Source organism: Phycodurus eques, chromosome 10 (genome assembly GCF_024500275.1).
Source record: "Phycodurus eques isolate BA_2022a chromosome 10, UOR_Pequ_1.1, whole genome shotgun sequence".
NCBI lineage: Eukaryota > Metazoa > Chordata > Actinopteri > Syngnathiformes > Syngnathidae > Phycodurus > Phycodurus eques.
In genome coordinates, this window is record NC_084534.1 from 28,496,939 (window position 1) to 28,524,706 (window position 27,768).

The following is a 27,768-nucleotide window of genomic DNA, read 5'->3' on the forward strand; positions in this document are numbered from 1 at the left end:
GCGTTGCCAATATACAGGAGACCCTATTTCCCTTCTGCCCCCTCGTTCATTTGAAAAAATAAACGTCTCCCTCGCTTAGGACACGTGTAGGAACAATATTTTGGGGTTGGGGTTTGAGCTGATAAAAAAAGTATGGGAAACCCTGGTATGGATATGTCGATGGACGGATACTTTCGATGAAGGCCTTTCCGAAATAAACCCTCTCCTTTTCCCTCCATCAAAAAAAAAAATGACGACAATTGCGTGGGAAACCCTGGTAAAGATAAATAGATGCACGGATGAACGGATGAATACCATAAATAGATAAATAACTCCCTAAAATCGATGCCTCGCCTTTAAAAAAACAAAAAAAACAAAAAACGAATTATACTTGCATAAGTAAACTTGTATATTTACTTTAGAAAACTTGGCATAGATAAACTGATGGATGGAGAGATACTGTAGATAAACGCTTTTCCCTCCATCAAGAAAAACATCTCGGAACCATATTTTTAATTGCATTTCAAGCCGGAAATGTTTGTGAAACCCTGGTATCGATAAAAGGATGGACAAACAGATAGATGCTGTAAAAAAGGTGGGCGCTCCCTCAAATAGCTGCCTCTCGTAAGAAGTAAGTCTAATGACATTCCTTTACAGGCACTATTGTTGACACACGCGTACAGGCCCATTCGAGTGCTGTTGCTAACCAAAACTGCGGCACTGATTGAAAACAAAAGCCCTTGGATGAATTCAAGTGTGGGATCTTAGCAGCATTTCTTTTATTTTGCTTTAAACTCGACTTTCACCTAATAATATACTGCTAGCATCATTTCATATCGTTCCAAACCAAAAATAAAGGCTTTGCCCCATCTGCAGGTTAATAAAAAAAAAAAAAAAGCAATGCTCAATCCTGAAATAATGCTGAATGTCATTGTAACTGGAATTAATGCTAAATCCTGAAGTCATGCCTCCCTCTGCTGGTCACCATTAACTCGTAAAAACTTGACTGACAATGTCATTGTTGGCAACGTTTAGCTCAGGGGTGTCAAACTCAAATTCACGGTGGGCCAAAATTCCAAAAGTGGGACAACGTCGCGTGCCAAACTCAATATTTAATGAAAAATGTGCATGTTTCCCTTCTCTGCAGAACTGTAGCGTTAAAGTATCATATGACAACAAACTTCAATTTTGCTTAAACACTGAATCTGGAATGAACAAACTTTAATATTATAAACACATCGCAAACACAAATTTGCAACATAAGACATCAGTGGTATTTGTTTGTTGTTTTGTATTTAAACAGATAGCATGAATTCTTCTGTCTCTCCATCTTCTATTTATCTAGCTCCAACGACCTTTCTTTTTGATGTAAATCCTTTTTCAAAAGGGCAACAACAAAACAACCCCCAAAAATAAGAATGTCCTTCAATAAAAAGCCAAACTACAAACTATTAACAGTCCCTGCCTAGGAGTTGATAAAGGGCATTAAACAAAACAGGAATTCAATGATGTTCTATCCTTTGTTACAGCCACGTTGCTCCGCACACGACAAACAGGTCTGTCTTTAACTTTAGTGAACAGACAATCTGCCTCCCACATGTCTTGGAAGTTTAACTGTTAACCATCTTTTGTTTGGCCATTTTTGGGAAGGGGAAGTGTAAATTTTGCCCGAGGAGACTGGTAGCATAGTTGCTAACGACTGCAACAGAAAGGGAAGGGGCGCTCTCCGGTCTAGACTGATGGGCCAACACACTAAGCACAGCATTCTGGGATTTGTAGTATTAGTGGTGCATGTGTTATATACTGGCAGGCCAGGTCTAATACACATTTAATATGGTCTTGCGGGCCAAATATAATTACATCGTGGGCCAAATTTGGGCCCCGGGCCTGAGTTTGACATAGATGGTCGTTGCCTTTGAAATAAAGCATACAGATCAACTAGTAAATCAGATCCTAAGATGATCTAAGGCTGACTACCAATATCTGGCGAATTATATATTAGATCATATGGATGATTTCCAAAAATCAAATAAAAGGCCATAAACAGATGGAATATTTTAATAATAATAATAATTTGTTAATATTTTGTAATATTTCCCTTGTTTCTCACTCCACCAGCAGATGTCAGTACATACTAAAAGTTCTGGTCTCTGAGGTTCAAGGTTGCCGTTTTTTGTTACATAAAACTTGTATACTTGGCTATTTCGATTATTAGACTTTTTAGAAGCAACAAAAAAATTATAAGTTTGCATTATTTTTTATTGAACTTTATGTAGACCAAGAGAAGAGCAGCTAATTGTTGGCTGGTTATGTCATTGGGATAGACAGCAAGAAATAAGATCATCAATTGCTGATGAAGTTATGATTGACTGCACATACGATGAGCAGTTTACATGACATTATTTGCTGGTAGACAAAATGAAACAGGGAAACAAGTCGTACAGTTGTAGGATGCTGGCGTTTTCCAGCATGAAACAACTACGTAAAACAGGATTTTAAATGATGGCTAGAGTCAGGAAACATTAGCAAAAATAACGCTAGCAGACGTATAATCGTATACAAACGGAGATAACTAAGCTATCATCAGACCTTTGTTTACCTAAAGCGATTTATAAGGCCGTACGATTTACTGTACGGGTAACTCACTCACAAAATAAAAGCAATGCTAACGACTGTTTGCTGGAATGTTCTGAGCCGACTTTTCAGGTAGTTGCCGTTCCACTCGAGTCCCATAGGCCTCAGTGGCGTGAGTTTCAAGCAGTTACCGAATGTCAAAAGAAATCGAGGCGAGGATGACGTTTCCGAAACATTAATCTTAAATTCCAGGTGAATTTCCGGCAACATGAACACAAAGCCAACGGTGTGTTAAGACTGTGAGGTTCAACCCCGACTTTTCAGATTGTTGCTGTTCCACCCAAGTCTTGTAGGCGCGTTTCAAACTCTGGTCGATTGGCAAACAAATCGAGGAGATGATGGTGTTTCTGACGATTTTCTTAAATCGTAAAATTCCGGATTTCTGGAACTGCAACTGCAATGCTAAGACTGTAACGTTTCAACCCGACTTTTCTGTTGACGACTGTCAAAACAAATCAAGGAGCGGCTGACATTTTCACCGTGTGTGCGCTCGGAATGCTAATGCTAACAACCAAATAATTAAATTGGGTACGAAACTCGTACATTTCAAGTCCAGCCGCAACGCACACCGCAAATTCATCTGACGGTCATACGACCTGTCGGGAGCATCCAACCATTCCTCCATTTTCGCCGCCCGACCGGACTCGAACCGCCCCCGATTCGGAAGCGAACCGACACAAAATCGGGGTAGAAAGGTGCATAATTGTTCCCGTTGTTTGCCATTTCACAGCCACATGTCATAAGTGAGATGAAGACTTGGTAAGTGGGGGCTTTTGGGGAGGTAAGAGGCGAGCTGCAGGAAACATATGGAAGAGATCTACCACTTGGCCAGACCTCCCTCCTGCCACGTCGCACAGCGCGCAGACACACACACACAAATCAATGCACGTTTATACAAACACACACACACACACACACGTTATAGAGAAGGACATGTTTGCAACTAAACGCCTTCAGAGAGGTAAACAAAGTCAGACGAGCTCAACGAGCAGGATGAGTCACAATCAAACAAATGACTGATGTGGTTTTCGGACCTTAGCTGACTTTGGTCTAAAGAGCCGCTCAACATCGACACGATTATCATTGGTTGCGTACGCCTACTTTAGTCCTGTTGGTCTAATTCAACGGTTTCTCTGCTGTTCAAACCTTTTAAATAGGGATGAAATGGTTTCACCTGCCATTTTAGACGGTGAGTATCACCGCTTCAGTTTGTAATCATCGGTAGTGCCGTATTTAGCGCCTCTGAACAGCAAACAAATGAAGAAAAAGACGCAAACCCAAGAAGAAGACGTCATACTTGTGTTACAAAATGACGAATTGCCGACGATAAGTGTGAAAAACACAACAACCGAGTACATTTTACGCCTATGTCCAAAAATGTGACAATAAGCAAGCCATTCAGATTTTACCCAGATTGTAATGTCACAGTCAGGCTAATTTACATAATGCTTTCCCAACAACGAGTTTCCCTTCCCATGACTCGGCAGGTAGGCTATTCGAAGTTTTCAAGTCAAGGTCGGACTATAAGGAAGCACTATCATGTCAACAACAAAAGCTAAGCAGAGCCATTGCGTTGTTCGCTTTATCGCTGTTCAAATGCCAGGCTTTTCTGATATAAAAATAATGAAAACATTTCATTAATGTTACCTAGGAAAAGTTGAGTACTGATATCAGGTACCGTGTCGGGCCAATACCGGGATTATTGCAATGTATCAGGTACATTATACATACATAGTATAAGCTGCAAATACCAGCAACCAATTCTTCAGGCAAAAAAAAAGCAAGTAAGTCCTCCTCGCCAGTAGTTGGCGTTACACTGCGGCCGTTTGACACGTCGGCAAATCATCATGGATCACAAAGTATTTGTTCACAATTGTTTATCATTGTGTTCATTGAAATGTATGCATCAAAAGTACAAGTGGTAACGGTACACGGCATCGGTGAGTACTCAAGAGTCGATACTTGTACTGGTATCGGTTTGAAAAAAAGTGGTATCCAACGTCGCTAATTTGACAGATAACTTGTACAACTCAACTGCAAAACAAAGGACATCTTTTACAGAGGGGAAATAAAATGAAAAACTCAGGTAATGTGGTTGCACAAGTATGCACACCCTCTTCTCGGTGCGAGGTGGCTGTTTTCAAAATGAACCAATTACATTCAAACTCACATTAAGTGGGAGTCTGCACACACTTGTCACGATTTAAAGTGCCCTTGATTAACCCTAAATAAAGTTCAGATGTTTTAGGAGGCTTTTCCTGACATTTTTATTTGCTCTCTGGGAGGAGCCTGAAGGTTTTGTGCTAACACTGACTGTTATTTGGAACTGTTGATAATTCCCTCCACTTTGACTAAGGCCCAAGTTCAAGTTTGTAGAGTTTTTATATTTTCGATTCTGATACTACCTCAGAATCTGGAAAATTCCTGGCGCAACAAAAGCGACACGGGGGGAAAAAAGACAGCTTTCCCAGGCAGTGTGAAAGGGGCCAAAGAATCACAAACTATTAGGCATAGGCATCCTATGTCAGAGCATAATACTCGCTTGATTAAGAGCAGACTTAGTTTGAATTCCTAAAGCTCGCTGGAAAGCCTGCACGCGAATGATCCCTTTCCCAAAAAAAAGAGAGAGAGAAAATTCCATCACAGATTTGTGGCTCTTCTGACAAGATCCATGAAAAATGTACCACTGGTACGGTCCTTATAAACTCTTGAAAACTTGAAAAGTTTTCAAAACCAAAATGTGACTTTTCACTGGTGGATTTTTGGAGACTGATTAATCTAAAGGTGTACTGGAAAAAACAAATCTGACCTAGTGGAAGGAATAATGGGCTCCTGTGTTATTTTAACCTGTGATTACCTTTGATTGCGCTGAAAGGCTGGAAGAAGCTATTGGGGAGCTCACGTTGCCAGTGTGTTTGAAGTGAGGCGTAAAGGGGGCAATGGTCGAGTCATTAGGGTGTCGAGGACTAACATACTTTCGGCTGCTTCTCGTGAAAAAATAAAAACCTCATCCATCACTTCACGACTTGCCGAAAGCTAGAAATGCGAGATCATAGACAACCGCGATGTAGCCCACTCCACCTAGCAAAGAGGAGCGGAGCTGACCTACCTCGAGATAATCTACTGTAATGCGTCGAATCAAACACATCAAAACTGACAAAGTGATCTCATTTACACTAGAAATCAAATGAAATGGAAATTTCATATCACGATTATCATGACCGAAATGATCAGTTATCGGTACAATCACGATATACAGCGGTGCCTTGAGATACGAGGGGCACAACTTGAAGTTAAAGTTAACCATCAAATGTAAAACAAAGAGAATTACACCACGTGTACTTAAAACAACCACACAACTTTGCCTGAAAGTCAGCTAGCTTAATTTGAACACATAACTAGAAATGCCACAGACGGGCTAACAAATAGCGTCGGTGTCGGGGTGTTTATAAGCAAAGGAGATCTGAACAAAAACACACAGAGATAATATACAATTTCTCCCAGTCCCAGGCGTATGTTCTTTATCTTCTGAGAAGAACAACTAATATTACTGTGGCTTACTGAGGAGTTTCGACCGTCTCCAAATGTATATCTCTGTCCATATTCTACTGCCCACAAAATGCCAAGGCCCGCACACCAGAGGGAGCAACACAATGTCTACTGAATTGAAGCAAACAATGTGGCAAAAACAATTTAATTTCTTTAGCTTCTTTCAAATTATGTCATTGCTGTATGTTTTTATAAAGTACACAATTCTACTGTGCCATTTTCCTGATCAATTCTCATCCGTTCACCTATTTGCGTTTTTGGGTGCTTTTTCTAAAATGCCCTAAGATGACACAAGATGGCGCCAAAGCCCCGTCTACTGTCAAGGAGTAACGTCGTACAGTGATTGGTTAGTATGTTGAAGCGATACATCCCAACTGAGAGACGAGCTTTGTATGTCGAGGAGGATCTAAGTTTAGCGGTATCGACTGCCGTGGACAAACTACTTCACAATGCCTTGTATCTAGCATAGTGTAATAAATCTATACTGACAAAGGAACAACAGCAGCATTGTATGTAGCTAAAGGCCATACATGTATCAATAAAGCTTTATACTGTATAAGCAGTTGAATACTACTGTACACATGAATAAATACTATACTCCACTACGCATACTATATATGCAGAGGTATATGTGAACAGCAGCGAGAATAGTCAGCGGCATTGTATGTAGTCAAAAAGTACACTTTAGATGTATGAATACTCTATCGAAAAGCAGTTGACGAGTACATTAGGTTTCCAATGTGCTTCTACTTGTCTTGATCAAACATTACTCCTGTCAGCTGTCGTGAATTACACGGGATCTTTGCTTCGAGTCACGCTGCGGACATCTCAGGGCTGCCGACTGTTTATCGTAAAGAGCCTTTCATGGCTGCTAGTCTGGAAGTCCTTATCCTAGCCTGAGGTATACCGAGATCGGCTCTTCCCACCAAAAGTCCTCGGCAATTAGAAGGCGAAGCTTTAGCTACGAGCTTAAACTGGAATTTTTTGTGACGCTTGCTCTGTGTTGCTTTTGTAGCATTTCACACTTTTCACATCATTTTCTTGTGTCGATGTTCTATGTGAACGGAAACGACACAGAATGCGGGTTTGACGTTCAACATTTGACCCTCACTTCTCCCGGATTTGTGTTGAAAGCAATTATCCAGACACTGATTCTGATGACAGAATGTCATGAAAGGCACCGAGTCCAAATGCTGCGCAAATGCAAATGTTGTGTCTCCAGACTCTTTCACACAGCTTGTCAAAGCTGTTTTTTTTTTGTTTTTTTTCCAGTGTGATGCTGCAAAATTTCTGGCTTCTGAGGTAGTATCAGACAGGCAACCAGGACAAGAATAGCGGAAAGCCAGGAGAGAGGATATTTGGGTGGTTTTGGTATTTGGGTTTAATACCTAACATTTATTTCTCCTCCCTTTTGTGTTGAAAGCAACTGTCAACTATTTCATTCGCTACACCAGCTGCTGTGGGTGACGTTTAAATCAAATGATCCGATGCCGTGTTGCTGTGGAAATGAGTAAACAGATACGGCAATGTCCTAGCTTGATGGGCTCTGTGTGAAAGACATGAAAGACATAAATGTCCATTTCTGGATGATTTTCTGCATGAGAAACAAACAGGAGGCCGATGAAATTGTCAAGTGAGACTGGAGGTTTTGGACGACATGGCCGGGAGGCATATGGAGAATATTAGTGGCTGACTGGGCTCTGCTGCTTGTGCTGGTATTGGATGTTCGACGTCTGCCATGCGATTCGCACTGCGGTCATTTTCCCGTCACGCATAAAGAGACTAAGGTACACTTGACTCGTGTCTCTCAACTGGGATTCATGCCGACTTTGAATCAAAAAGCAAAATATATCACAGGCGAGGTGGTTTTGACTTGAAGATTTAAACAGTGATTGGTTGAGGGTGATGTACTCGCTCTTTGCGGGGGCTCGGATGCACTTCGTTGCCGTTGGCTACCCTGTTTGCATTTTAAGGCTCGTTGATGTATTGCATTAGAATTATATAAGCCCTGAATCATTTGTTCGCTCTGCGCTCATGTTGTTTGTATTTCTGTCTGTCTCCTGAAAGCTTAGAGATAAGGACTTAATGTTGCGCTTCTCGCGGGAATTGATGGGAGGCAGTGTTGAGAAAAGTGAATTATTTCCAGAAACCGTGGATACCGGTGGAAACCAACAACACCATGGGCGTATTGTATCATAATTAGAATCCGTTGCATAGTAATTTCAGTGAATCGTACCGCAGCGTAATTGGAGTGAATGATAAATTGTCAATGTTGTGGCGAGCCGGCGAGCCGACACAGTTGGACGGCTGTGTCATTAGCTGCTAGTGGGCCATGGAACTCCGGTGGACTGGTGTTGACTCTGTCCAATACGCCACAGGCTCGCTCCATCTGCAGCGCGTAGATTCACACAACAGAGGCACTTAAAGGAAAGTTAACTGTTTGTTGTGTTCGCTAACCCGGGCGCGAGCTAACGAGCTAGCGAGTTAAGGAGCAAAACAGCTCGGTCCACTGCGGCACAGTCGTTTAAAAGGTCAGCGCCTCTCCACGTTGTTGTGTGTGTTAGTCCCCAATTAACACGAACACTAAGCATAACCTCAGTGGCACACGTTGTTCAGCCAGTCGTTGACGACAGCGAACGTCAACGTATATTTGATTGACAGGGGAAGGGGTCGTCTTCAGCGGAACAACCACATAGTAGCCGGGTTTACATGGAGGCTTTTTTGTCATTCCCATTGAAATCAATTTGATAGAAGCTCTCTGGTCAACTGTTTACATGTGACGTGATCTATTCCGATCGGCTGTATACATGATGTGCGCTTACATTTAATCAGAACAGCCATGTGACATGCGCACGCCGTCGTGAACGTCACGTCATTTATCAAGATGGAGTTCCGTTGTCTATTCAGCACAGTAGTTGAGATTGTTTTTATACGTTTCTGTAAAAAAAAAGAAAAAAGAAAAATGACTTATAGGTAGTTAAAAAAAACAAGATCTCCATCGGATGCGAGTTCCGTCGGGAGCCGCCATGTTTATGCAGTGCGTAACGATGATGTCACCGCACATTTACGTGGAGACGAAGCATGCCCAGACAGAGCTTTTCCTGCCTCAATTCTGAATGATAGTATACATGGAAAAACATTACTTCTGATCAGTCTGGCAAAAGGAATATTCCACCCCTGTGAAACCAAATGAAATTCCATTCGGATTCGGTCTGTTTATTCCGACTGAGGTGTTTACTGTATATGGGGCATTTTCATTCAGTTTGGGCTTCTAAAGCGATTCTAATCGGAATAGAAGGCTCCATGTAAACCAGTCTAGTTAGTCTTGCAGCTCTTCATTCTTAATTTCAGAACCAGGGGATACATAATCACAGAGTAAAGAAAAACAATTGAATAGAGAAACAAGAAAGTAAATTAGAATAACAACAATAATACTACTAATACAAATACTAAAAAAAATAAAACAAGAACAAAATAAGGGTGGCCTTATTTTTCATGATTTCAGAGGCATTACAAACGTTTATCATGATAGTTTTAGGGAAAATATATGAGAAAAAAGTTTTATCATGACAGGCCTACTTTTAAACGTATTCTGCTGCTGTTGAGATCAAATTTCAAATAACACGATTTGCTGCACATGAAATCGTTCAGTACGTTTGCACATCAGGTTATTTAAATTCAATCAAATGTGGTTTCAATACACAGGCGTGCGGTGAATATTATACGGGATAACACAAATATGTTGTTATGTCTTCTTCTGGTTGGATTAAATCAGGCGTGTGGCAAAGCAAGCCTCATTCTCTCTCGAGACAGTTCATTGGTGTTGCTGTTTGCGGTCAGCGTCAATGTGTTTTTCACGTGTGGACTTCTTGGAAGTTCCCATGTTAATGCAATTAAGTCTGTTTTAAGAGAACACCATGCTCACAAATATTTCTCCCAGCACTAATTGTGATGAGGGGAATACGGCCGCTGTCGCCGTCTGGAGAAATGGATTTTTTTATTGGACTCATCTAATGGTGTCTGTGATTTTCTCCATGTCTGACCATCTCTGTCATATTTAATAAGGTAAAACTATGTCGTTATTGTGCTGAAGTAGATTTACATGTATGGGTACTTGCGTATTCATTTTTCTGATGACTAAGTTTTACTCCGTACATTTGGATATACATTAAGTGAACCACGACTGTCGTCCATTTGCAAATTCACCATTTTATTTGGAACCTTTATTGCACTGTGGCCATCTCGTGGCATTTTGGTGCCAAGGAATCATGTTGAAATAAGTACAGGAGCTTTATTTAGACAAAAGTAGTGTATTGCCACAATCTTGTGTTATTTTGGGGCAAATGAAATATTGTGAGTTAAGCAGCTGCATTTAGAAAAAAGTAGCGCTTCGCCAGTATCTTGTGGCCTCATAGTCCCAAAGAACTATGTTGAAGTGAAGTGAGGAGCCTAATTTAGACAAAGCTAGTGCTTTGCCGCCATCTTGTGGTATCTATAGGAAATTATTTATAAAAACCTTTTTCGTGGGGGGGGTGTCAATTACTTGCGGATTTTGACTATTCACTACTTAGCCGCTTGAATCTACACTTTCTTCCTTATTTTGTCAAAATAGGCTTGTTAGTTTTTTCAACCTTTGTGGATGAAAACAGTACACGAGTACTTTTGCCATTTTTAATGACAAATTATTTCGTCAGTGAATCCAACACCTCAAACTGTTTTACTTTTCTGTACCAGCTGAAATATTTTATACAAGCCCTGTTGTTGATGTACTGTTTACACAACCTGATTTGATTATTTGCCGCACATTTCTGTCTGTGAAATATATGTATTTGTAAGATTACATTTATGCATAATGACCAATAATTAAAGCTATCAATTGAAGGCCAAAATGTTCCAGTTGGCGGCGGCGGCGCGCTGACATCTGGTTCCGATTGCGTTTGTTAGACGTTTTGGATGCTCCGAGTTACGACTACATTCAAGTCTATCTTCAGTCAATCTCCTCGTACAGAGGCCACTTTTCCACTCACCGGTTGGCTCGTCGTCATTCTCGTTCCACACGAAGAATGTGCGAGACACGTGAGATTTATTAGCCATGTACAGTGAAGTTTTGTCGTTAGAGTTGGGCGTTTCATGTTGAATCAACTGACTTTGCAGCCAAGCTCACCCACACCTTGTGACAAATGTCTCATCGAAGGGTCTTCCATCTACTCTATCTAGTATACCTGGTTCAAATTCACGGGAACTAAACCCAAGATCTCAAAACTTTGTTATATTTTAAATGTGTCAACACAACTCCATCCCAAAATCATGTTCAATCGCTAATTTAAATTAAAAAAATAAAATAAAAATTGCTAATTCATTACAATGATTCATGTCAATGATTCAAATGCTACAATACAGCAACAGCTCGCTGGTGTTAGCGGCTAGCCTGTGGAGGGCCTGGTTGGCTCGTAAGAGCTGGCCAACTCCTTTTCAAAGTTCTTAGATCTGCGTGAATTCAATACAGAAAACAATGAGCAGTTTAATAGGTCAAAATTAATTTGCACACCTATCAAAGCGTTACTCAAACGTAGCTACCTATTTTTACTCCAATAATTTATATTCCAACAGTACACGGGATTGCAATTTAAGTTTATTCATTACAACAAGCAAATTTCATTGATTCGGTGAATGGCATTTGTACACAGTGTATTAAAAAGTTCATAAAATATTCCCTTTAAGGCCTTTACCTAAACAGGTCTTTAAAAAGGATACGTAGCATTGGAAGTTATTCTTCTTTATGCAGCTCTTTTTGCTGCGCTCGATCAATGTTTTTAACGCAGTATCCACTTGGCCACATCTGCTCTGAATCTAGCTGATAGCAGAAAGCATGCCATTCTAAACACAGTCCTTAAATAATTCATCTTATGATTCAAGATAGGCAAAAAAAAAAAAAGATGTCAAACCAATAAACTACATCCTCAATGCATGAATTTTATTCCACAAAGCTTCATGTGCTTTATGTAAGGACATGTATCAAAGCAACATGGCAATCCTTCCACACCTTCACTGTTGTTTTCCTCGACGTGCATGCAGATGTTTTAGCAATCGCACTTTTTTACCCTGAAATCCTCCAGGACTGAATTCCAAGACGGAATGCCACGATTTGAAGAGAGTCCGAGCATAAGGAAAAGCCATCATCAGTGCGTAGAGGAAGACCAAATCGCTCTTTCCCACGTGGGTTCGCTTCCAAAATATTTACAGTAATACGGAACCGAGTCATTTGATTTACTCAGTAGACGAGCCGCTAAACTTTTTCCTTTGATGATTTATTTCGATGTCATGTCATGAAAAAGATGGCTGGATTAGAACATCTGGAACACAATCAAGTTCAGTTCACTCACTTATGAGCGTAGCGAGCAGCAGATAGCCCCGTGCTAACTTCAGACACATACTGTATTTGGAACCGAACGCCTTTGTAAAGTGTCGTTTACTCGAGTTATTTACCCACAATTGTGTCCTATTCTTAAAGCATTCTTCTTCTTCTGTGGAGTCACCTGAAGGCCAAATAAAAGGTGCAATTTATTGGAAATTTGCAGCCTTCAGTGGTACTACCTTCACTCAGTCATTGACAATGTTCAAAGTACTAAAACGGTGCAAAAATACAACACTGAAACCTCATTTACTATAGTTAGAGGGACTTCATACCCTCGTCAATTAGTGCAACTCAGTAGTTCTTTAGCTTTTTACTCAAAGTACCACCTCAAGAAATAATTAGCTCTCTAAGTATCACCAAAATGACAAACATTATACTAGAGGTGCAATAATGAATCGATTAATCAACAACGAACCAATTATTAACAACTGTTTTGATAATCGATTAATCATTCAGCACCATTGTTCAACTTGTCAAAATCTTCCGATTTCAGCTTCGCAACAGTAAATATTCTCTGATTTCTGCGGTCTTCCAGTAAAACAGACACATTTTCTCTTTCTTTCAGTACCCAAGAAGTAGCTCTCAGTATCAAAAAGGTTAGTGAGTGCAACATCACTCCCTCTGCTTGCTTATTAGGTTTTGTTTAATCATTAAACAATACCAAATAAACAACAATAATCAGTTAATAAACAGCAATCAAGAAAGAACATTTTAAATGACCTTTAATGCAAAATAATTTAGTTCGAACAGAGTATGTATATGTATGGTAGAAACAGTACGTGTAGTGGTAGTTTGTAGAAAGTATGTGTCGTGATGTTCAGAAAAGATGACGCAGTTCATGGAGTTAAATGATGAATGCCATGTACAACCCCAATTCCAATGAAGTTGGGACGTTGTGTAAAACATAAATACAAACAGAATACAATGATTTGCAAATCGTGTTCAACCGATATTTGATTGAATACAATACAAAGACGAGATATTTCATGTTCAAACTGATCAACTTGATTGTTTTGAGCAAATAATCATGAACTTAGAATTTGATGGCTGCAACACGTTCCAAAAAAGCTGGGACAGGTGGCAAAAAAGAGTGAGAAAGTTGAGGAATGCTCATCAAACACCTGTTTGGAAAATCCCACAGGTGAAAAGGCAAATTGGGAACAGGTGGGTGCCATGATTGGGTAGAAAAGGAGCTTCCCTGAATTGCTCACTCATTCACAAGCAAAGACGGGGCGAGGTTCACCTCTTGGTGAACAAGTGCCTGAGAAAATAGTCCGACAGTTTAAGGACAATGTTCCTCAACGTACAATTGCAAGGAATTGAGGGATTTCATCATCTACGATCCATAATATCATCAAAAGGTTCAGAGAATCTGGAGAAATCACCGCATGGAAGCGGCAGTGCTGAAAACCAACATTGAATGCCCGTGACCTTCGATCCCTCAGGCGGCACTGCATCGAAAACCGACATCGATGTGTAAAGGATATCCCCACGTGGTAAATAGTGGGGATTTCAGTAAATACAGTTCGGCGCTACATCTGTAATTGCAACTTGAAATTCTACTACGCAAAGCAAAAGCCATTTATCAAGAACACCCAGAAAAGCCGCCGAGCTCATCTGAGATGGACTGACACAAAGTGGAAAAGTGTTCTGCAGTCCGACGAGTCCACATTTCAAATTGCTTTTGGCAATTGTGGACGTCATGTCCTCCGGGCCAAAGAGGAAAAGAACCATCCGGACTCTTTTGGACGCAAAGTTCCAAAGCCAGCATCTGTGATGGTATGGGGTTGTGTTAGTGCCAATGGCATGGGTCACTTACACATCTGTGAAGGCACCATTCCTGCTGAAAGGTACATAGAGGTTTTGGAGAAACATATGCTGCCATCCAAGCAACGTGTTTTTCAGGGATGCCCCTGCTTATTTCAGCAAGAGAATGCCAAACCACATTGTGCACGTGTTACAACAGCGTGGCTTCGTAGTAAAAGAGTGCGGGTACGAGACTCGGCCTGCCTGCAGTCCAGACCTGTCTCCCATTGAAAATGCGTGGCGCATTATGAAGCGTCAAATACGACAACGGAGACCCCGGACTGGTGAACGGCTGAAGCTGTACATCGAGCGAGAATGGGAAAGAATTCCACCGACAAAGCTTCAACAATTAGCGTCCTCCGTTCCCAAACGTTTATTGAATGTTGTTCAAAGAAAAAGTGATGTAACACAGTGGGTAAACATGACCCTGTCCCAGCTTTTTGGGAACGTGTTGCAGCCATAAAATTTGAAGTTCATGATTATTTGCTAAAAACAATAAATTGGATCAGTTTGAACATGAAATATCTTGTCTTTGTGGTGTATTCAATCAAATACAGGTTGAACATGATTTGCAAATCATTGTATTCTTTTTTTATTTATGTTTAACACAACGTCCCAACTTCATTGGAATTGGGTTGTAATACAACAGCTACACAGTAAGCAAAGACGTCCGAAAACCAGAAATGAATCAGTATGTTAACTCATGCGTCAGCCAGGACGAGGAGTCTCTAAGGCCACAGCTATAATAGTATATAAAATATTTGATATCGCAATGTCCATATATCCATCCATCCATCCATGCATTTTCTGAGCCGCTTCTCCTCACGCGGGTCGCGGGCATGCTGGAGCCCATCCCAGCTATCATCGGCCAGGAGGCGGGGTACACCCTTAACTGGTTGCCAGCCAATCGCAGGGAACATACAAACAAACAAGCATTTGCACTCACATTCACACCTACGGACAATTTAGAGTTGTCAATTAACCTACCCTGCATGTTTTTGGGATGTGGGAGGAAACCGGAGTGCCTGGAGAAAAGCCACGCAGGCACGGGGAGAACGTGCAAACTCCACACAGGCGGGGCCGGGATTTGAACCCCGGTCCTCACAACTGTGAGGCAGATGTGCTAACCAGTCGTCAGTAATAATGTATTTGTGTTTGTTTGCATTATTTGGCGCCATCGAGTCCTGAGTTTGAATTTTGAGTATTAGGATTTGCATAGGCGGCACAATTATTTAAAGTTAAATAAAAATTGTACCAAAATAAATGTTTCAAAACAAACACTTTAAAAGGTTAAACGCAAATGTGTTTTACTAAAAGGTTCAATTCAACTGAATTCTACTTCACTAATGTACTGCGCTGGATTTTTTGAAATGACTGATGTAACAGATCCGTGCATTTTAATAATTAAATGTAGCACTGGAGCACAAACACTTTGCCCACCCCTGATTTACACCATACCGCATGTAAGTAATTATTTAAAAAAAAAAAAAAAAAAAAAAAAAAGGGGGGGGGAGTAAATCTGGCAAAGAAGTAGGGGAAAACTTTCCATTGGAATAAAATTGCCGTTATAAAATTGATGCGAGTGTGCCGAGTGTATTTCACAGCTGTTGACTTGCGGCTGCTTTTGGACTGGATTTAGACTTTGCCAAAACGAAAAGACGTCGGGCTTCCCCGCATTTTTTTTGTTGTTGTTGTTGTGAGTGTGCCTCAATGCTGCTTCTTCTTCTTCTTGACAAGTTGCAGCGACGGGGAAAAAATGAGCCAGGATGAGCGCGGCGGCGGCAGCAGCAGCAGCAGCAGCAGCAAAGATGAGTTCAACAGCAAAACACTTAAATAGAAAGCATGTGACCCTCTCGGGCCTCACGAGGAGAAGACGAATAAGAAAAAGATATAAACATTCATGGAACATGAGCCTCCGCTGTTACAGGTGTGTTAGCAATTATGAGCACCTTTAAATTTTTATGGCTGGAGGAAGAGGGCCAGAGAGGAGGTTCCCCCCCAGTTGTCAGTGTGGTAAAGACGCACAACATCCGCATTTAAACTGCTGTTTTCTTGGACAAGGTTTTTTTTTTTTTTTTTAAAAGCTTGAAAGTTGGCCAAGTCAAAGTTTGTTGCAAAACACGACAGGTTAGAGTCAGATCAGCGTGCGTACTGTATTCTGATATTAGATGTTATTACTATTCTCTCTAACCTAACTCTCTTTAGAGCTGCAACTGTTGGACTGAGGGCCTCAAGTTCTTCAGCGAAATAGCTTGATAAACTTGTGAATTCATTTTTCAATTGATGATAGCAAGCTGTCCAGGCCCTGGGGTAACCAAGCACACCCATACGATGATACTCCCACCGCCATGCTTCACAGTTGTGCTGTGCCATTTTTTCCTCCACACATGATGTCGTGTGTTCCTCCCGAACAATTCAACTTTGGTTTCATCGGTCCACAGAATATTTTGCCAGTAGTGCTGTGGAACATCCAAGTGCTCTTTAGCCAACTTCAAACATGCAAGCAATGTTTTTTGGGGGGACAGCAACAGCTTCCTACTTGGCGTTATCCCATGAACCCCATTCTTGCTTCATGTCTGACGTGTGTAAGATTTGTCTGCTGACAGTAAGGTTCTTTGTACTTCATTGAGCATTCTGCTCTGTCCTCTTGCGGTCAACTTTACAAGACGGCCACTCCTTCGGAGAGAAGCAACAGTGCTGAACTTTCTCCATTTATAGACAATTTGTCTTACCGAGGACTGATGAACATCAAGACATTGAGATAGGGCTGCACGATTACGACCAAAATAATAATCACGATTCTTTTGATCAATATTGCCATCACGATTATTAATTGCAATTATTTCTAATGTTAGGAAAACATATTTTTATTGCACAACTTTTCAACAAACAATATGTAACAGTTTTCAAAGCAAAATCAATCTTTCATTAAGAATTAAAGATAGCTAATAATAAAAATAAAGCCATCCATCCATTTTCTGAACCGCTTATTCTCACGAGGGTTGCGGGTGTGCTGGCGCCCATGTCAGCTTACTTCGGGCGAGAGGCGGGGTACACCCTGAACTGGTCACCAGCCGATCGCAGGACACATGTAGATAAATTTACCCAAAAAATCCGACTTGAGCGAGGGCTAACTGAATAAATATGCTATTACAAAGTGCAATCATGAATTACAACTTAATGGCAGCAAATACAGTCAATGCACGAAACGCAATAACATTAGGCTGTAACCACTGACTTTTCATTTAAAAAATCCCCGTCGTCAACATTGTGAATTGTCAAGGACGGGTACGTCTCAGTTGTTCTGCTTGACCATAGATCGGTCGTGTACAGTCACGTACGGCAAAGAACTCGACAGTTGTGATTTCCCTCTCTTTTTACTCCCGGTGTTTTTCCATTGCGGCCGAAAAGTTGAAGTCAAGGCAGCCACTATAATGATCGTTAGTTGTGTCTTACCATGACACGCTGCCTCTCCGCCAACGTGCTGAGAAGACCAACTTCAAAATAAAAGCTTCATATATCACTGCATTGAACATCAATGCCATTTTAGGCTTGTATTTTGAAGTTGGCCCCAGAGCGTGGTGCATTTAATGAAGCCTTAACCTTACGCTGGCTACATTGCTGCATATGAAAAGTGCTTCATTTGCAGCAGTGGCCGTATTTTAAATCGCAGACGATCAGTCTCATTTAATCGCGATCGTGATTAAAATTGGATTGATTGTGCAGCCCTACTTTTAGAAATATTTTTTTTTAAATAACATTTCCAACTTTTTAAAAGTTAACAATTCTTAATCGCAGGTCTTTTGAGCGAGGCGTGGTACGTATCAGGTAATATACTTCTTGACAGGAGTCCATTTGAACCTAGTGTGTTTTCGAGTGGCCAGAACGCCAATCTTCTCACATTGATCGGACTCCAGGTTGGCTCACACCTGAGTCTGATTAGCTCTTGGAGAATCCATAGCCTCGAGCACGGGTGTCAAACTGGTGGCACCCGTGAAAGCAAATCAGAATCGCTAATTGGGTTCTGGTGTAATACCATTGAGACATTTACAAGCATTTTTTTGGGTTACCAATCTCCCTTTGAAGAGAAATGTAATTGTTGAAAAACATGTTTTTCTAGGCTTCTGATTTCAAAACTGGTCATTCATCAATGTGTTGTGTATACTGTAATTACAGTATATGAGGTAATCGTTCATTTATATGGCTTCACAGTCGTAGCGGCCCTCCGAGGGAAGTCATAGCTGCGATGTGGCCCGTGACAAAAATGAGTTTGACACCCCTGGCCTAGAGGCTACATCTACTTGTTCCTCCCCGTCCTGTGAATGTTTACATTACGTTCAATAAAAAAAAATATGAAAACAAATAATTGTTTGTGTTAATCCAACTCATTTTGTTTATTCTTGTGATTGAGATGAAGATCAGACCACATCTTATGACCAATTTATGCAGAAATGTAAGAAACTCCAAAGGGTTCACATGCTTTTTCCTCCCATTGTATCAAAAAAAAAAAAAAAAAAAAACTCGTAAGTTGTGTCAATCGCATCTCAAGGCATCACTGTACTTCCTTGATGACAACTACTGTACTACTTGATTAGGCTTATGTAAACTGTCTGCCGTACAAGTAGTCGAAATAATCCACATGGTCAATATGACAGTGAGCTGGCTTTTCTGGTGGCAGGTGTGAAGTGGCTGGACCGTTTGTCCCTGAAGACTTTCCACTTCCAAACTCGATGACGCGAGCTGGAGCGTCTGGCCTGGCATAGACGAGCGCAGACCGGAGGCCCGCCGTGATGCATTAACCCCGCGCCACCTGCCAACTCTCGAGGGCTACCGACTGACACTTTTATAGCGCGCTGGCTGGCATGTTATGTAATCCGCCTGCGTTTACCACGTTTATTAAGACCTCACGCTATGATGTGCAACGACTGGGACAAGTTGCAGTTGTCAAACTCTGACTTGAGGAACGTTCATATGCCGTCATAGTTCGTTACGTAAACCAAAGATTTTAATCTCTTTAAGGAGTTTGAATTTTGGCTACATTACAGGGTTGTGCAGTATGGATTTATAATAAAACCAGATCTTTTCAATAAAATCTGATCTTTTTTCCCCCTAATATATATTTTTTCCCACTAAAATCTGATTCTTTTAATCAAACATTTTCCCTTCGCTTATGGAAAAGGCAAATGACAATGACAACATTCAAAACAAGTATTGCTGTTTTTGTTATCCCTTATGGGATATTCTTTAATTAAAACAAGCTTTATCCGTTTTTATTCTACACGCATCAACTTCCTCAGAAATAATGGAAACGTACTTTTGTCTTCAAGGATAATGTGGAAAAAAAACACCTGCGTCAAAACATGTATGCAAACATGAGCCTTAGTAAATTAACATTTTAAACAATTTCAACATTTCTAAGTATAGCAACAAAGTCCTCATACTCCTTTTTGGACTACAGTACACAATGTTTTAGGAGGGAATAGTTGTATTGTAAATTGTTCTTTTTTGTTGTTGTTTTTTTTACTGCATATTCGAAATAAAAAGTTCAATCAGTCAGAAACGCTGACTGCTGTTTTGTAAACTGACTCCTCTCTGTTCGCAGCTGCGTTAAGTGTGAGCAGTGCACGTCAGCGGGGATGTGCTTTGAACTACGGCAGCCGCCAATTTAAAAAAAAAAAAAAAAAAACTGATGAAAAAATATTGCTTAACTCATTCACTGCTGCGCATGCTTATTTTCATCAAAAGGAATCCACAAGTGTGCTGCTGCCGACAATTAGTTTTTCAACGGGTGGGAGTGGAGGAGGATCACGTCCAGCTTGTCTGTGAAATTCAAGCCTCCGTATAACTGCACTGACAACATACACCTGTAGATGGCAGCATTGCATTGCTTTGGATTTGATATCAGCACCGCTTTTGAGTTGAAGATCAAGATTAGACGGTGAATTTCGGCTTGTCAGGTCGATTATGAGGAAGAGAAATACCAACATATTGGAAGTCGGACAAGTTTAGGCACCTCACATTCGTACAGAGTATGTATATGTGTGGTAGAAACAGTACGTGTAGTGGTAGTTTGTAGAAAGTGTGTGTCGTGATGTTCAGAAAAGATGACGCAGTTCATGGAGTTAAATGATGAATGCCATGTACAACCCCAATTCCAATGAAGTTGGGACGTTGTGTAAAACAAATAAAAACAGAATACAATGATTTGCAAATCGTGTCCAACCTATATTTAATTGAATACACTACAAAGACAAGATATTTCATGTTCAAACGGATCAACTTGATTGTTTTGAGCAAATAATCATTCATTTAGAATTTGATGGCTGCAACAGGTTCCAAAAAAGCTGGGACAGGTGGCAAAAAAAGAGTGAGAAAGTTGAGGAATGCTCATCAAACATGTGTTTGGAACATCCCACAGGTGAATTGTGAATTGCAAGAAATTTCGGGATTTCATCACCTACGCTCCATAATATCATCAAAAGGTTCAGAGAATCTGGAGAAATCACTGCAGGTAAGCGGCAAGCTTCAGCTGTTCAACAGTCCAGGGTCTCCGTTGTCGTATTTTACGCTTCATAATGCGTTCCAAACAGGTGTTTCTTTTTTGCCACGTGTCCCAGCTTTTTTGGTACGTGTTGCAGCCATAAAATTCAAAGTTAATGATTATTTGCTAAAAACAATAAAGTTTGTCAGTTTGAACATTAAATATCTTGGCTTTGTAGCGTATTCAATTAAATATAGGTTGAACATGCTTTGCAAGTCATTGTATTGTTTCTATTGATGTTTAACACAACGTCCCAATTTCATTGGAATTGGGGTTGTACAAATAGTCGCGTGTCTGGAGTGCCTTCCCACCCCACAAAGTGTGAAATTTAACATCTGCCTATTTTTGAAAATGTGTCTGCAAGCAAGCCCTTCTACCTCATTGTGAGGTCACAGTGGGGCTAATTAACATAATAACCACCCACACACCAAGGTTCTCGGCCAATGATTTGGATGCTAGGCTGGACCAAATTCCAGAGTGAAAGAGGGTTATTTGTTTGTGACAAAAACTGTGTGAAAATTCATTGTATTGGGCGCTTGTTTGTTTCAAACGGGTCAATCTGACCCCCGACACAACAGGAGGGTTGAAAGTGTTATTAGTTTGACTTCATTGTAATTTTATTATACACCTATTTGGATGTTTGAATGTTCAAAACAAATGAAGGTTTTATGTAGACAGTTTGACCCTTGAAGCAATTCTTTCTATTTACATGACTTTTGGAGGAGTGAGACGCGGTTAGGAAAGGGTTAAAAAGTCTGCTTTTTGAGCACGCCGCTTCAGCCTTTAAATAGCGTCATTTGACACACATCCCACCGAGGGGGCTCGAAGCGCACCTCATCTGCTGACCCGAACTCAAGACGTATGGCGAGCAGCATGAGGGCGCTCGTGCTGACGTGCATGGTGCTGGCGCCGTGGCTGGGAGCCGGCTCGGCCGCGGGCTTCCACGGGGACGCTCGGCTCGTGGCGCGGGCCACGCCCGGAAGGCACCTCGCCGGCTTCTTCGGCAACTACTTCCAATCGACGCGGGCAAGGGTAAGAACTGACTTACAACTTGCTTGTACAGTGTGTTTCACTTACAAATGTGTTATATAAAAGCAAAAAAATAATTAAAAGTACAAAATAAAAAAAAGCCTCAAACAGTGGTGTGCCGAATGAGATTAAAAGAGTAATAAGAGTAATAATTCCGCTAATTCCGTTTGGGAAAGACTGCTTGAAAGGATATTTAATGATATCATCTAAATGGCAGTGAGTCACGTTGTCATTATTAGTTTCTTTTAAAGACAATTAATTTTGACAGGTTTAAAATATGAACATCAACTCTATAAAATGTTGTTTTATTTTGAAAAATGTCATTGAGGAATTTTTTTTTTTATTTTATTTTTTATTAGCTTTAAAGAGGTTTTGTTTTGGGGGCGAGGGTGCGTATGTGAGGGACGGGGGGTCCGTGGCTTCAGAAGTTTAGGAAAGAGCGTTGGACAGACTTTGTTTGTTTTGGGGGGGTTTAGGGTCTATGTGGTTAGGTTAGGGTGGGTGCGCCAAGTCTATCAGGATGTTAAAGGGAGGTGCGTGGCTTAAAAAGCTGGGGAAGGATTGCTTTAAATTATACGACAATGCCTTATTACACTTTTCTTTTTTTTTCCTAGGCTGTGTGCGTGTGTGGAAGAGGGGGTGCGCCAACTCTGTGGAAGGGGGTGTGTGGCTTAAAAAATTGGGGAATGACAGCTTTAAATGATATAATCTAATTTCAGTGATTTAAGTTTTCATCATTCGATTCTTTGCCAAATTCTGTTGACTATACACTGTCATTTTAAGAGTTAATTTCTAACACTAACCTTAAACTGTGTTCTTGTTTTTTCTTGGCGACACATAAAAATTGACCTTAAACCAATTTGGTGTCCTGTGTCCTCCTCCTTTCTTTGCGAAACTCTGCTCTTTGCGCGCACCCCTCTTGGCCATTATTTTTCAATGTAATCTTCTCTTAGCACTCTCGGGACCAGTTGTTTCTCAGAGCGGATGGACCGAACAGTTGAAAATTACAAAGTTTTCCCATCAGCTGTTAAACACTCAGTCAATTTGGTCACCGTTGCACAGGGAAATACTGAAGTGTTCCAACTTGAACACCAGACTTGATGGTCCATTTCTTTTACAGAGATACATTGTATTTTCCTGGGTAACATGTTATTTGGTCATAAAAGCTGCAAACGTGCTGGAACTTCGCACTTCCATCAAAGACCATTTTGAAGGGTCACAGGCCAAGAATGCGGAAAACAGCCTATTTCTAATTAAAACCTGTTGATGGGTCAGAGAAAGTCCAAGTAGAGTAGTAGTCAGGGAGATCTGGGCTAGTCAGAACTAGGAACTTTTGGAGGAACTATTATCTAAAATGTAGTTCCGGGGTAATATATGTTTGGGCAAAAGAAAGCCCCAACTAGCTGGGGTAGCACTTTCGATAAGTCCAGGAACCGTTTTACGGAACATACGGCAACTACGAGTACAGTCGTCCCTCACGGTTCACTTTTTGCGGTCTCAGAGATTTTTAAATTGTCCATTTTTCACGACACAGGATGTTGCGCTGATCATTTTTCCACAATGACTACGTTACTGCAGATTCATGAAGCTATCATCGCGAGCCAGGAGGAAAGAGCACATAAAAGACAGAGAGTAACCAAAGTTTGGGATCATTTCACTCACGAAGACGATAAGGTGCAATGTGACTACTGTAAAACAAAACTGGCTCACACAACAGCTACAGTAATGTAAACATTGTTAGCTAATTTACTATAGCCTACCACCGCTAGTAAGAACGTATTGCAACGGCCCCACAAGTGGTCAAGGATAGAAACAGCCGCGGTGCACTTTCGGTCACTTTATTGAACAAACGGTAACAAAATTCATAACCATTCATACACCAACTGCAAAGCCAACAACTGACGCCCAGACACTCAACAAACTGGCTAACGGGTTAGCCAGTTAACAGCCAGCCAACGCCTGACTCTCATTCGCTGACTCCCACGTCACTCACCAGGCCAGGCCTTGCCTTTTAAAGCCACACACATTCAAAGTGTAGAACGTGAGGATGGCGGCACCAGGGAGACAAAAATAATACCTGCATAAAGCTTTAAATATATATAAATAATCAGATAAATACATGGTGGCTACTGTGTAGATTTTCGTCAGTTTTATGCACATTTTAGTGATGATGATTATTATTGTATTTTTTAAAACAGTACTAACTGGATTACACTGATAGCTTGAAGGAACCACTACCTGTAACTTTCTATTTTTGTATACACAAACTTGACTTTCATATCGGGCGTGATTGCTTCTGCAGAGAGCGCTGCCTTCGGCCGACGAACCAGACGATAGCCCCATCCCGGCGGGGGGAGACGCATCAGGTAGGCCAAAGAACAAGCCAGCTTCATTTGCAAAGACTTCATTCTCGGGGTGCGTGTTCACACGGTTGTTGCGGCTTGCGCCATTGTGATAATTAGACGGGTCGGGGGACAGCAGCAAAAACTGCTGGTGTGTGGGGAGTGAGAGTTCAAAGTAACACAGTACTGAAAGCAGAGTGACTTTGACGCAGATCCCAACAAAGTATGAGATCGCCACATTTTCCCGCAATTATATGATTAGATGACATCTGTGTCTGGTGTGACCTGTAGAAAACTTGCCGGACGATTGCTTTCAACACAACTCCCCAGCATACAGACCTTGTTTCTAGGTCGAGATGTATTACTTCAATATACTGTACTTTGTTGAGACCAATTCCGATTTAGGTGCAGCAATGGTTACATTTTGTGACATTTTAGCGTGTTTCAGAAAGAGCACAAGAAACATGAAGAGGGGAGTCTTATTGGTGAATAGCCATGGATAGGTTCAGCAAATTTGCAGGTGGACTTCAACCACCGCCATTTCTTATTGGAACTGTTAACAGAGAACAGTAACCGGAACAACTTCAATGTGAAAGGGGGCTTGCTTGATGCTGAATGCTAGGTTGCTACTGACATCACCGTTGCCTGGATTGCCACTTGCGTTGCAGACCTGCCCACTTGTCTGCTGTGCGTCTGCCTAACCGGCTCGGTGTACTGCGAGGAAGTCAGCCCGGACATGACCGCCGTTCCCACCCTGCCCAAGGAGACGGCCTACCTGTACGCCCGCTTCAACAAAATCAAAAAGATCAACACCAGGGACTTTGCTGACATCGGTTAGTTGTGCCATAACAGACCGGAGGCATGTCAGCGCCAAAACAAAATGATTAAGCTAGTCAGCTATTGCAAACCCCAAGCTGACAAAGACGTTTAAGTACAGCTACAAAGCAAAGAAGAAAATCAACTATGAGGTTAGGAGGTTAAAGTATAAAAATTGACAAGACAAAAAAATACTTTTGGGGGGGCAAAAGTCATAATCTCATAAAATACATGTTTTACCCTAAATCATCAATATTAAAAAAAGGAAAAAAAAAATGTCAATAACATACAAATACGCTCGAAGGATTGTGACTTTTTCCTGGAAAAAAAAAAAAAAAAAAAAAAAAAAAAAAAAAAACTGGACATTTTTCCAAATGAAAAATTGACAAACAATTTTTAATCAATTTTTGAAATGACTTTCGGGGAAAAAGAACAACAAATTCAGAGTATTCATGCAATATTTTTTGTAAGTATTTTTTGTACCGCCACCACAAAAAGCAGATTTTTAAAAACAATTTGAATTATTGTCAGATTAGGCCTTTATTGCCCTCGAGAAAAAAATCTACTTCGAAAAAGATGAAAACATTTGGGGGGAATTTAATTCTTTCTGGAAAGTAATGCTAGATTTATATAAAAAAAATAATAATACTTGTAAGCTTACGCTTTTTTCCTGAACTTTTAATCAACTTTATCCATAAAAGTATGACTATTTTACATCAAAATGATGCCATGTATCAACCTTGGCAACCTCTAATCAATCTGCGATGTGTCACAATTTAGTTATAAAGGTTCTTCCTTCAGGTGATGTCCGAGTTGACGGGAAAAGTACTGCAATCCCAATTACGATGAGATGATGACATCACAGTAAAATGAGTGAAAACACTGGTGGTAGTAAGTTTTCTCTTCATCACTCAACAGTGACGCTGAAGAGGATCGACCTGGCGGGGAACCTGATTTCAGAGATCGAGGACGGGGCGTTCGCTAAGCTGCCGCTGCTGGAGGAACTGTCTCTGGCGGACAACAGGCTCGTCAGGCTTCCGGCGCTCCCCGCCAAACTGATGTCGTTCAACGCCAACAACAACCTCCTGAAGACCAAGGGTGTCAAAGCTACTGCTTTCAAGGTATACATCACTTATTACGATACCACATTTACCTTCAAATTATTATTTACTAGTGTTGCTTAGTGAAACATACCGGCAGGTCTAGAATACATATTGGCAAGTCAGTCTTATTTTAGAACAAATACCATGTCCAGGTCGATTAAATTGTCCTTATCATAACCTGACAGAAACTGACCAGGCTAGTCAATTTATACCTGGCTGACAACGAGATGGAGGCAGTTCCACAGATCCCAGAGATGGTTCGGACCTTACATCTTCAGGTCGGTAAAGCATATCTTTTGAAACATCTGCCTCGGTTCATTCTTGACAACGTATCCCTCTCGCCACCAGAACAACAACATCACAGATGTCAACATCAACACCTTCTGCAGGGCTAACGACACCTACTACCTTCGACCCAGCCTCAGCGAAGTCCGTCTGGATGGAAATCCCGTGGTCTTGTCCAAGTACCCCGACAGCTTCACCTGTATGAAAGTACTGCCTATCGGACGGTACCGGTGAAGAACCACCAATGTTACTGCAGTCCCTTTTCTAAAGATTAAGGGAAGAGTTTTGTCCTTCGGGGGACACTGAAATATTCCGGCTATTGGGGTAACTGGTCTTCAACGTTATAATCAAAGTGTGAAATGGTCAGGTCAAAGTAAAATTACAAGTTGTACTCTTCCCTTCTGATGGGGAATATCAAGTATTCAAACCACTGTAGCCAGAACTGGAACAACTGGCTATTAACATGGAAAAAGGCTTCTAGTCCTGCTTGACTGTTGGTCAAAACTTAGTGGACAGCGGAACTGTTGATGACACCTAGAAATTAAGCCCACAGAGACTATTCTAAGGTCCCCTTGAATTTTAATTGTCATGTAGCACCTTCATTAAACGTCATCTGAAATTGCCTGTAAACACTATTGTAAAGTTTTCTAAAGCCCCGTCTTTTGATCTGCCAACTAATTCCAGTATTAGTTAAGAAAAAGTCAATATTTACGACCTGCAATGAGGGCGATGGCTTTGTAGACCTTAGTCACCTTGCCTTATTTTTAATTTATAAACTCCACTTGAATTGAAGTAGGGAAGCATTTATCATCATTTATTTAATCCATGTATGAAATGTAGCCCCAACCCGTCCAATTCAGTAATAAATATGTCTAATAAAAATGACTAAAAATGTGTATAGGATAGTGGTTGTACAGTGATGTATGGCTTAAGATATTTGAATAAAGTTGAACTTTTTTTTTTTTTTTTTAAATGTGTTTGGAATCATTGTTGGTGAAGAAGAAACATCTGTATAAATATTTTTTTTAAAGCCAAGTTGATGCTCATGCTGAGTAATGGCATCAATTTTGTGTAGGAATTACCTCAGTTTTCATGGGCTCAAAAGTATTGGGACGTAAAAAAAAAAAAAAGAGCAAGCGAGGATCGCTCATCTCCCGAGAGAAAAGTCAGAATTTGGTGAGTCAAGCGCTCCAAAATTCAAATGATTTTCATCCAAATCAACTGTCCCAAACGTTGGAATGGAACTTTTCTGCATAAAATGTAACGGTA

At 40.8% G+C, this 27,768-nt stretch overlaps 2 protein-coding genes across 2 annotated transcripts in view; one reads left to right on the forward strand and one right to left on the reverse strand.

The window, feature by feature from the left end:
- Positions 1-27,768, reverse strand: part of cenpp (centromere protein P) — a 78,563-nt gene that overhangs the window by 38,485 nt on the left and 12,310 nt on the right. The gene's annotated exons all lie outside the window — the stretch shown is intronic.
- Positions 21,741-27,443, forward strand: ogna (osteoglycin, paralog a). The gene is made up of 6 exons (XM_061687746.1): positions 21,741-21,956; positions 24,256-24,319; positions 24,964-25,128; positions 26,030-26,232; positions 26,400-26,492; positions 26,563-27,443. Exons 1-6 carry the CDS (start codon positions 21,786-21,788, stop codon positions 26,731-26,733), a joined length of 867 nt encoding a protein of 288 aa, XP_061543730.1. The 5' UTR covers positions 21,741-21,785; the 3' UTR covers positions 26,734-27,443.